Below are 11623 nucleotides of genomic sequence, written 5' to 3'. Positions count from 1 at the left end.
GGTCTGAACTCATTTTAGTGTTTGCAATTAACAAAAGTACAGATGACCTAATGTGCCTTTAGATATATTATGCAATTGTTAATAAAAACTGGATATCCACGTAAGAAAACACGTCGCACTGCAGCAGGCTGCTCACCTAAATACCTGGAATCAAAAGTACTTGCCCATAATTGGAAGCAACGCGTCCTGGAGCACTCCTTATTAAATGAGGCGAGAGATCCTTTCGGAACTCTTAACTAACTCTGTGAAGGCCAATGAGCGTCACCAATGAGGTGACGACTCCCTTAAGGTATGTTCCCCCTTGGCCGGATGAGATGCACCTGCAACAGGCTTCACTCATCAACGGACCGTCAGAGCTGTGTGGGACAAACCGTGTCTTCTTGTGATTTATTTATTTATTTTAAATCTCGGTCACACATAGAGAGAAAAGACATCCTGGGTCCGCTCCGTGCCGGGTAAGTGATTGACAACAGCGGTTTCGTCTCAGATCACCCGCATGTGGGGACGTGCAGAAGCTTCAGCACACCTGTGCGCATATGGCGCCGTGCGTGAAAGCATTTAGACACACGTTTGTCGGTTTTACATATCTGATAGTAAGCGTTTATCAGTTTGGTTTCGTCTGACAAGACTCGACATCCACGTCGACTGATTAGTTTATATCAGTCGACTCAATCTCACAGCGAGCAGAAAGACAGAGGGGAAGTGAGCGGTGGCGCTGGGCCACTGTCGTTTTATGCAAAATGAATACGACTACTTATAAATGTTTTCACTTTGTAACACAAATCTGTTCAATTTAGTGATACTTTTCCACTTTACAGTTTGCCACAGGTGTCTGTAACGATAGTGACAAGTGCGTAAAGGTTTCATGGGCAGTTTACCCTCCCAGTCAAACCAGTTCTGTTGCAGGGATGATGACTTCCCCCGTGGTTCTCCTGGCTATCCCTGTTTGATGACATTTCACAGCTTAGGTTCAGATAATCTATCTTAAGGTTCAACTCTAAAAATACCCACAAGTTATTGTTACTATTATGATGATGATGATGATGATGATGATGAATGATTATTATTATTATTATTATTATTGTTGTTATTATTGTGGTTGTGACACCACTCTGGGGACTGGAGTTTGAATACAACCTGGCAATCTGCAACAAAGTCGAAAGAAAGAAATAAAAATTAATTAATTTTATTTATTTATTTATTTATTTTTATACTATCTAGCAGTGCAGCAGAGCAGATGGACCAGGTATCAAACCGGTCAGGACTGGCAAGTGATGACATTACAGATGAGACAACATCCACGGTGGATGTTAGGTGGAGCTCTGATGAAGACGAGGTGAATCAACAAAACACTACACTGTCTCAGTTAACATACAACCACTACTGAATAAGACATTATATTATTGGATGTAATTCACACAAATCATGCAGTTCTAGCTATGAAATAGAAAACCTTTGACTGCCCTCTTGTGGCTCAGCTTCATTACACTGTTTTCACCTCATATAAGTGGGATTGATGTTGCTTCTCTGAATGCAAAGCCCTTAATAATAATGCTGTTTTTCATCTGCTCAAACTCACTCGAGATGTTTCTTACTATTTTCTCAGTTTTACTGAGTCTGCCTTCCTCTTTTTTTTTCCAATTTTTGGTCAGAAGTTAAACACAGTTTATCATTTCTCATTGTTCTCTGCACAGAGACAGAACAAATACTCTCAATGCCTTGAATTTGACTAATACTACATTAATATGTCCATGTCAGTAACGTTCACCTCTCCTCCATCAGAGCTCCGATCCTCAAGGACAGTGTCTTGCAGCACCTCAAACTCCTCTGCCAACCTACAAACAGAAGTTTGACGAGTTTAAGAGGTTGTTCAAAGAACTGCCGGAGTCGGAGAGGCTCATAGTGGGTGAGTTACGAATCCAGATTTCATTTAAGAGTTCATCATTTAAGATGCTGATATTCTCTTGTTGTTCAAAATCTCAGCTCTGTTAAATAATGTGATTTTTAACCCACAAAATTAACTAATAAGTAGTCGCATGTCATCTGAACTTAAAATGAACTGTGAGAACAAAGCAAGGATACAGTAACATCTTACTACAGTGACCTGTTTTATAAATATAGTCTGTCAGAGAACACCTCAGGCACACTCATTTGTATGGATGGTTCGCTATATTTTTCCTCAGACTACCCGTGTGCCCTCCAGCGGGACATCTTCCTTCAGGGACGCCTCTACCTCTCAGATAACTGGCTGTGTTTCTACAGCAATGTGTTTCGGGGTACGAAGGTAATGAGACAGCGGGGGGGAAAGCCCGGGGGGGGTGGGGGGGGGGGGGTGGGGGGGGGGGGGGCAGTTAAGGAGCACACGGTCTACTCATGAATGTAACATGTGGACAAAGCAACATGTCAGGATTTTCCAACCTCAAAAAGAAACAGCAGGAGCTTCTAAGATGCAACAGTTTGCAATCATGTGCAACAGATTACATAACATTACACAGACAAAAGGAAAAAAATAACAAGGAAGATTCACTAATTGCTACACTTGGAGCAGCCTCAGTCAGTCATATGATGCAGTGCCTACAACAGTCCCTGATTCACTTATCTTAATTGCTGCAAGCTCTGCAGTCCACACCTCTTCTTGGGAGTTGCTAAGTCATTGCAAGATGTCATAACAAAATGATCTATCTGGCAGTGTAATGGTATCAAAAGGTGGATTCTCCCCTTTATGGCGTTCTGCGATTAAACATGTGTGCACTCACTGCTGAACCTTTCACCCTTTTTTTTTTTTTTTTAAAATAGATCTCACTGGCTCTGAAAGATGTCACGGCTATGACCAGAGAGAAAACGGCTCGGCTGATTCCCAATGCCATCCAGATCTGCATGAGCACAGAGAAGGTATATTGTGTTAGAGAGGAGCAGTCACTCAGCATTTACGTATTTCACACTTGATGAACACATTATCAATTGCGGTTTATCTCTTTATGTCTCCGCCCTCAGTTCTTCTTCACTTCCTTCTCTGCAAGAGAGAAAAGTTACCAAAGTGTTTTCCGCATGTGGCAAAACGTACTGTTGGACAAGGTAAGGCCCTGCTCCACTCACCTGATGTCACCTCCTACAGCACAGTCTCCTGACTCAAGACAGTCATAAGTACAATGTTCACAGTCCATGTAGGAATACGCATTGGTCATGCAGGCTCAACAGTAGTTCCTGCTTCATACTTCATAGTCTCATGTGTAAAGAACAACACCCTCCACAAGGCCTACAGTCCTTTCATATCGCATATCTGACACTAGCCGGATGAGTTTTAGAAAGCAGACCTTGCTGTTGTGCCAAAACACCAGCAGCCTCTGTGACTTTACCCCATTTTGCAGCACTTATCTAAAGGGTGCAGAGTACATATCACACTGCCCCGGTTTTAGACAGTCTTCCTTTGAGGTTATCAGTGCTGCTCTGCTGTTGCTTGGAGGGTAAAGATCTGCACACAGCAGCAGGGTTTGCTCACGGGTCCAACAGACACAAGCTTTTGTTTATTGTTCAGCACACTGAGGTACTGCGTTTGGAATAATTTACCTACGTGTATGTCACAGATTTGGTTAAAAATAAACCCACTGCAGCGCAGCTTAGTCACCTTTTACCCAATTCTTTGTGCTGCAAAAGTAAATAAATATGGAAAAATAAACTATGTAAAAGCACTTTGAAAATGTAAGTGTGCCCCCTTAGGTTGAAAATTGCAGGTGCAATAGATTAAATAGAACAAAATGTCCTAAAATGTTTTTTTCACATTTGCATGTGAGATGTAGGATGTTAGTTGATGCCAGTTGACCTCAGTTGCAGCTGAAGTTGGAGCACTTTGACACGTCTGAGGTGCAGCTCCCCGTGGGAAGTTGAAATGTCAGTTTGTATGTAAAACAGTGAAAGTAGTTAGAGTAAGAACTGAAATCGGGTCAAACCGAAGATTAAACAACGAAAAACGTCAGGAGTAGTAAGACCTGAAGGCAGTTGTCTTTTAACAGTCTAGGAGATGGACGCAGATGAGATGTGAGTTAAAGCTGTGAACTGCCAGAGGTAGTTGAAGGCAAGTAAACTGTAAACAGTGAAGCTATTATCAATTAGATTAAATTATTTTTCTTGTTTTTTTTCCTGCACTAATAATGAAAACGACTGAACAGTAAATAATATCAAAAAACAGGGTTTGATACCATCAAATCTCAAAGATTATAACTTTAAGAATGGAAGTGTCAGTTCATGTGTAGAGGCTAAAAACAGCTGAAATGTCATTTTAAGAATAGGATAAGACATTAAGCAGCAGCTGAAAGCTCCGCTGAAGTTGAACAAATTCATACACTGGAATAATGGCAATTATTACTTCGCCTTTAATTTGATCTCTATAGCGGCCTACACCGGATTCTTCTTATAGACAGGCACTATGGCAGCCTACCCACACGGGTGTGGGTCTGCTGGGATCTGGAGCACAAACACCTGTATAAAAACATCACCGTCTAAAGTTCATTGACCTCTCCAGGTGTGGCCACGAGGCCTGATTTGCATGGACGACCTGCCCCCTTCCTAAAAAAAAACGCACCGAGCGCACTTGACACTCGGCTTGTGTCCGCGGTGCAGGCTCCTGACACAGTCAGCGTGGTCACATCAAAACAGCGGAGCTCCTCTGGCCGTCTGAAATGCCGGTGAACCGGACTTTCGACAGGTAGAACGAGCTTTTATTTACCTTTATCTCAACCTAAATCTGGGCGGCGCGTCTTTACGCCCCCGAACTCGCTCAAATCCAGGACTTCCTGAAAGCGAGCGAGCGGTGCGTCCAGGTTAGAGATCACCGTCTGACAGCCAGTTAAAGCTCACGGCTGTGGGGACATGTCCACTGACAAGTAAGTACAGTCTGTGTAAATAGGTCGTACACTTTTAGATGGGCTATAACATCGTTTGCGGTTCCATATGGTAGAAAAGGTCTTAATTTACCGTCTGAATAAACACGCCTACAATAATACAGACCGTTTTATCACGTTACCTCCACTTGGAACTGCTGTTTTGGTAATCTTGCCTTATGTCAAACTGACATTCTCATGTATTTTCTCTGAACAACAGTGCCTACAGCTGCGTTTATGTTGTTCTAAGGATTTTTTTTTTTCAGATATTAATTTTTTTTGCTGATATTTCTAAGCCTGAGCTTCTCCTGGCTGTCAAGGGTTAACAAAAAAAATGTAAGATGAGTATCCAAGCGGTTCAGAGACAATAAGGTTTAGAGGTTGTCAGGCATGGAGATAAGAAAGTTATACTGCGTGGAGGTGTCCAGGTAACGTGCAACCAGTCTTTCTTTTTGTTGTTGTTGTTGACATGTTTTTTTTTGTTTTTTTTTTAATCTCTCAATGATTGGTAAAGAGGAAGAAATAAAGATGGGCTGATTTCCCAAACAAGCTTTGTGGTTGATGTTTCCATGCCCTTGTGACCTCTTCTTGTTTTCATTTTGTTTTTCTCTCTTCTTCTTCTTCTTCTTCTTCTTATTTTTTTTTTTTTTTGGCTTTCAGCCTCTGACCAGTTTGGAGTTTTGGCCGATGGTGAAACAGCATTATGGGCATGACCTGGGCCTGAGTCATGAAGAGATGGAAAGCTTACAGATATCAGCAGAATCAAGCATGCAGACCAGGTAAGCACACCTGCACCTGCCCTCCCATAATCACACACAATTACAATACATGAGAATATAATTTGACACCACCTGTTTGTTTGCCTGCAGCCTGACTGCGAGGACTGGTGGTGATGATGGTCCAGGGAGGCTGGAGCGGACCCCCTCCCTTCGCCAGCCTGTAATGGAGCATGGGCCTTTAGAGGCCTCCACGCCTCAAGGGGAAGACCTTCCTTCCCCTCTTGGCTCACAGAACGCAGCCAATGCGGTGCTTACAATATATTTTTTTTCTTTTCCTCTGTGTGTCTTGAGCATATGTCAGTGTTTTTACAGCAACATTTTTTCATGATGTTCTCTTGTAGGATGACTCTCGCAACACCCCGTCCCAGCAGCGCAGTCCTGCCCCCTCACTGGACCGCCTCGGGCCAGAGCGGGTTTCCAAGCGCTCCTCGCTTTCTCTTGACCTCAACGCCAACGAGAACGGCGTCTCTGAGCAGACTGGTTCAGAGAGCAACGAAGAAGGTTAAAAAAAAATAACCCAGGCACTTGCAGGATGCTTGAGGGCATGTATTTTGTATTTTAATACTCAGCCCTGCCTCTGTCCTCTTGGCTTTATCAGTGGAGGAACGAGTGGGTCCGATGCAGGTGCAGGGTCGACTGTATTTAAACAAGGTCTTCCACATCAGCGCCAGCAAAATGTTCGAGCTGCTCTTCACTGACTCCACCTTCATACGCAGGTTCATGAACGTCAGGAAGATAACAGGTAAGGCCCATTCTTTTCTGCCGTTCCCGAAACTAATTTCCCCACCGGTTCTATCTAATGAAACCTGTCACGTGTGTCCTTTGTGTTTTTAGATGCCACCTTTACTGCTTGGCAAAAAGATGCCACAGGAAACACAAAGCGGAGTCTGAACTACATAATAACCATAAGCAACCCTCTGATCGGCAAGTTCTCCAACGCCACAGAGAACCAGGTGTGTTTACATCAGCGTGGTGTGTTTACATCAGCGTGAATGGTGTGCGCACACTTGAATAGGTGACTGAACAGGTTTCTGTGTGAATTATAGCTCGCTGTTTACTTGTCCTCCATTTATTTTTCAGACGCTGTACAAAGAATCCAGGGAAGGTCAGTATTACCTCGTGGACTCTGAGGTGTACACTCATGACGTTCCCTATCACGATTACTTCTACACTCAAAACCGATACTGCATCATAAGTAGCTCAAAGCGGAAGTGTCGACTGAGGTGAGGTATTATAAATAACTCATAAATGTTTATAATGCAATTTATATACTGACTTATATTTTCTAAATGTCTGGCATTTAAAATTTCTATTGTGATGGCAGAGTCTACACTGATGTGAAGTACAAGAAGCAGCCATGGGGCCTGGTTAAGTCCTTTATCACTAAAAACTCCTGGAGCGGCATAGAAGATTATTTCAGACAGCTGGGTGAGTAGAAAACCCTGTTCGCACACTGTGGAAAGCACTTCCCCGTCTTCTTTCCTTAGCCCATAGATTATTTTATCTCTGATCTGATATGAACTGTTTCCTCCAGCACACGTCAGGCTCTGCTGCATTGAAGTTTATTACAACAGCATTTGCAAGGAAGGAGAATGGGGAATATAATGGACATTATTGCTTCAGACTGAAGGTGCTCATATGAGCCGTTCTATGTGCACAGCGCACTGAGCTTAAATAGGAAACCTTCATCAACTATGTACATTTTTAAAAGGGTTTCTTGTTTTGTTTTGTTTTGTTTTTTTTAAGTCACCCATTGAGCAAAGTGTGTCTAGATTCACGGAATGCTTTTTGACTTTGAAACCATGTGGTGTTTTTACGGTGTTAAACACCACATGTCCCGGTTTTTGTGTTTACCTATTTGTGGCCCTGTGATGACATGAAAACAGAAGCAGAACTGCTGGAGGAGGAAGCAGAGATGAATCAAGGAGGCGGCGATTCTGGGAAGATGGGTGGGCTTCGGAGGAGGAGGCGGACGTACAGCCGGACTCTGCCAGAGCACATGAAGCCCAACAAGCAGTATGGGCAAGACCCAGAACAGCACAGAGATGGCAACATGGGTACATGACACCTTTAAGAACATTTTTTTTTTTTTTGGAATGCACTTTGCTTTCTTGGCCAGACATGGCTGAGAAGATTCATACCACTCTCACATCTGTCTGTTAAATATGAAGCTACAACCAGGAGGTGGTTAGCATAGCTAATTGACACCAGGCTCCAGCTTCAGGTGGAATCAGCACTGTCATGCAGCATATTTCTAACTAAATTGATGAACTATACCTTTTAAGGTTACTTCGCTGAGATTTGCACATTTTCAAGTTTCAGTGTAAATTTTTGTTATAATTTTTAGTATTGTTTTAGTGGTAGTAAAACCAAAATTGTTTTGTCTACTGTTTTCAATTTAGCAGATGCACATTTTAAATGTTGGAGCAAATTTTCTCAGTCTAACCGCAGTAAACTATGAACATTTGAGGTCTTCAGCTCTTTTAAAATGCATGAAAATGTTCAAAAAGTAGACTTTCGTTTATCAAGCATTCAGTCGCTCAGCAGTCTCTTCTACTGCAGCATGAAATGCTCAAAACACTGAAAAACTTGGAAGCAAAGGAATGTGGTGAAAACCACATGCCAGACAACTGCCACTGCTATAACTGTTGTGATTCAGAGGCATCTTTGAGTTATACGTCACCAGCTTATCCAGTCACACTCTTTGACACACCCAGAAAATGGCAACATTCATATCTCAAGCTGTTGCAAAATCTTTAAATACCGTTGGGAGGAAATAGCTTCTGACCAGAAAAATGTTGCAAATCCAGTGCAAAACTTTCTCATATAGACTCCAACTCGGCTTTTGTTTTAAAATATCCAACATTTAAGGGAAAAATAAAGATAATTTATTGATCTGTCCTCTACTGTGTTTCAGGCCCCATAGAAGTGAAAGGCCCATACAGATGGAACGCCACCACGATAGTAGCTGGGATGAGTCTGATGTAAGTTAACAGCCTGGAAACATTTGGTTTGTATTGTGTTTTCAAATAACTGAAAACTGTCATATTAGATGCAGAATCTGTATGTCTTTAATGTTGTTCAAAATGACACACCACCTTAGTGGAGAAAAGTTATTATATCTAAAGATTGCTTATGGTAATTTCTGGTGTTGGTAAGGTTCTTCTAAACTTTCGTCTCTCTTCTTTGCTTTTTCTGTCTCTTTCAGTTTGCTGATTCTGACAGTGCTGAATCTGGGCCTGTTTTTCAAGTTGTGGGCCATGGAAGACGTAGCCCACCGCATGTACCTGAGCACAAAGCATCGGCTGAGGGAGAGGAGCGAGGCCAGGTCCGATAACTTTCTGTCTGTAACTATATCAGTAGCTGCTATGATCTCTCAGGAAACAGAAGTCTTAGCGTGGGTGTAGAGGGGGAAGGGGTTAGTCTTCCTCCATCTTTTTTTTTTTTTTTCCTTCTCCTTTTGTCTGAGGTGTTTAAGCAGCCCACCACATACAAGAGAGCTCTTACTGTAATGACTCACAATGTTAAAACTGCCTGTTTGTCAGCCTCAGTAAATGTGGTTATGTAAGTGACACAGTTTTGCATCAATGCTCCTCCGCTCTGAGGTCTCTTCTTACTTCCGTCTCTACTCTTCCTTCACTTTCTTTCTGCTTCTGTTTTTTAGTCATCTGCTCCCTTTATGTTGCAAAAGTAAATATTTCATTGTTCACATCAGAATAATTGCCCTTTCTTTTTATGCTCTTTGACAGCTCTGTCCCTGAATATGGTCCCAGACAGGGACCAGGGTACAGGACCAGAGAAGACATGAACCTACTAAAAACTGTACTCCAGGACTCCATCAACCTTTTAGAACAGGTTGGTCACTCTGTTTTAAGCAGGGAAGCACTACATTATTAATAAGTCTGACTGTAGCTCAAATTTGGCCATGATTGTGCACATTGTACACACATTTGTGCAAAATTTGGCCCCTGTTGTATGTATGTATGTATGTGCTTGGTATTTACATATTTTACCTCATGATTAATCTTATGTACTTGTAATTGTTACAGTTATATCACAAATATGAGATTTTTTATGATTGAGATATGAACAAAATCATGAAAAAACATGATGCCGCTGAATCTGACAGCACTTTGCTCATCTACCAATAAAATATTCAAAGGGCAGCTGGTAAATGTGCAATGCTGAGTCTTTTTCACAGTCATGGTTCTAAAAGTTTTATATTATTATCCTGGCTTGAGCGTGTGTACTGTGTTCTGAATAATGACTTTGAAAAATGAGGTTGAAAGGGTACATAAGTTGCACTGATTCTCCTTCAGAGAAAGCAGAGACATGCAGCTGTTAATGTTCTCTTTTACAGGAGTAGGAGTCCATCATAGTAATATTTACCCGTGTTGTAACACTAAGACCTGAAGCAGGTGTTGTTGGTGTTGAGTTAGTTCTTCTCTTCCTCACAGCTCCGCAGCTCGCTCGTGTTACTGCAGCAAAACTTTGCCATGGCCAATCGAACAGCAGCGCCGCAGTGATGCTCCACACCTGGTGACTGCAGAACACCTATCCCCAGCCCTGCAGAGGAAAGAAAGGACTGCAGCACTGAACTGCCTCTGAGGAAATATCTGGTATCCAGTGATGTTGCCATGTAGACGTCCCCAGACCCCCTGACATGCCATGTGTTGCTAGGGGTTACACAATCCCAAAGCCTGTGGTGGGGCATCAGGTGCCAGGATGTTTTTAAAGCTGCAGATTGACTGCTGGGAGGACAAAGTTACATCAGAGTCGGCCGCAGATGGAGCAGTGGGTTTTAGATTTCTGTTGGGTGCTATTGTCAGTTCCCATGGCTGCTTCTTTTTCACTTTTTTCCTGAACAGCGGCATTGGATTTCAGGAAACCCTTTCCTGATGTGCCTTACTATACTCCGATGAACCTCGTGCCAGATAACCTCCTGTAAATACTTTTGCTTCTGTTTTATCCTCCAGAGATGAATCAATATTATTATTTAACAACAAATTTTCTCTATTTAAATTTTGCATGTATTTTAATTTTTGCACAAGTGCCTCGTAGATGAGGCTGTATTTTAGATATCTTTTAAAATTTTTATTTTTTCCCAATAAAAACTGTAGAATCAGTTGCTCAGATTTGAAAGTTGGTCTTCTAGTTTGTAATCACAATCTTTTCTTCTATGTGTAAACTGAAGAAATTGCTTCAATGTTAAATGTATATTAAATTGCAAAAACAAAAATAACTATTGAATTTTATAATACTGTTCATGATCCAAATCTGGTGTTCAGAAAATACTACTGACAGTGTGTCACATATTTAATACGTTGTGTTCTGTGCATGTAGGGTCGGTGGGGCTATCTCAGGTCATCTCAGTACTGTACTGCACATTCGCTCTGTCAACACCACTGACTGTTCTGTGATTTCCAAACTGACATGAACACTAGTCATTTTATTCCCTTCTTAATCACATGTTGGTGACACACAGCTACAATTGCCTTGAGCCTTGTTTGATGTTTACAGTGTTGCCATCACTTGTGTCTGTGTAGATAATTTTGTTCAGCGTTTCTTACTTAAAAACACTTCTTTAAGCCATCACTTGTTTAAATTTAGTTGCTGTTTTGTACATTTTAGTCGTATTTCAATGCTTTGTTGAAATAAACAAGATTTCTTGTCAGAATCCTGCATGTGCTGCTTTCAGTATTTTACGGCCACAAGCTATTATTATAACTATTATTATTGGTTAGTAAATTATGTTCTTGGTCATTTCTTTTAGAAAAGGTCAAATATTTTATTATCTACCAGAGCAGCTGACATTTCTGAATGTCTTGTCTTATTTGATGAACCCAAAAAGATTCTATTTATCATTATAGAAGACTAAGAAAATAAACAAATGTTGAAATTTTAGAAGCTTGAACCAATTTAGGTATTTTTTATCAAAGTGTTTCTTAAATGATAGATCATTTATTA

General features: G+C 41.5%; 1 protein-coding gene across 2 annotated transcripts; it reads left to right on the top strand.

Annotated features, from left to right (window-relative positions):
- Positions 1 to 294: 294 nt before the first annotated feature.
- gramd1c (GRAM domain containing 1c) lies at positions 295 to 11333 on the top strand. Of its 2 annotated transcripts, none has more exons than XM_041065512.1 (18): positions 295 to 455; positions 1225 to 1336; positions 1783 to 1906; positions 2184 to 2284; positions 2797 to 2892; positions 2995 to 3075; positions 5538 to 5656; positions 5747 to 5903; positions 5998 to 6157; positions 6255 to 6398; positions 6491 to 6609; positions 6737 to 6879; positions 6981 to 7084; positions 7543 to 7713; positions 8574 to 8640; positions 8865 to 8984; positions 9406 to 9511; positions 10114 to 11333. In XM_041065512.1, exons 1-18 carry the CDS (start codon positions 310 to 312, stop codon positions 10180 to 10182), a joined length of 2139 nt encoding a protein of 712 aa, XP_040921446.1. In that variant the 5' UTR covers positions 295 to 309; the 3' UTR covers positions 10183 to 11333. The 2 variants fall into 2 exon arrangements, with proteins under 2 accessions (XP_040921446.1, XP_040921445.1); XM_041065511.1 differs by having other exon boundaries at positions 1222 to 1336.
- The last annotated feature ends 290 nt before the right edge of the window (positions 11334 to 11623 follow it).

Source organism: Toxotes jaculatrix, chromosome 20, assembly GCF_017976425.1.
Source record: "Toxotes jaculatrix isolate fToxJac2 chromosome 20, fToxJac2.pri, whole genome shotgun sequence".
Taxonomy (NCBI): Eukaryota; Metazoa; Chordata; class Actinopteri; family Toxotidae; genus Toxotes; species Toxotes jaculatrix.
The sequence above is the reverse complement of the archived record's forward strand: the minus strand, read 5'-3'. Positions and strand labels throughout refer to the sequence as shown.

Excerpts from the sequence above, each read along its gene's own strand:
- gramd1c (XM_041065511.1), top strand. The coding sequence starts at position 310 with ATGAGATGCACCTGCAACAGGCTTCACTCATCAACGGACCGTCAGAGC. Across the intron at positions 456-1,221 it reads CTGGGTCCGCTCCGTGCCGG|CAGTGCAGCAGAGCAGATGG; the intron begins GTAAGTGATTGA and ends TATACTATCTAG. Across the intron at positions 1,907-2,183 it reads GTCGGAGAGGCTCATAGTGG|ACTACCCGTGTGCCCTCCAG; the intron begins GTGAGTTACGAA and ends ATTTTTCCTCAG.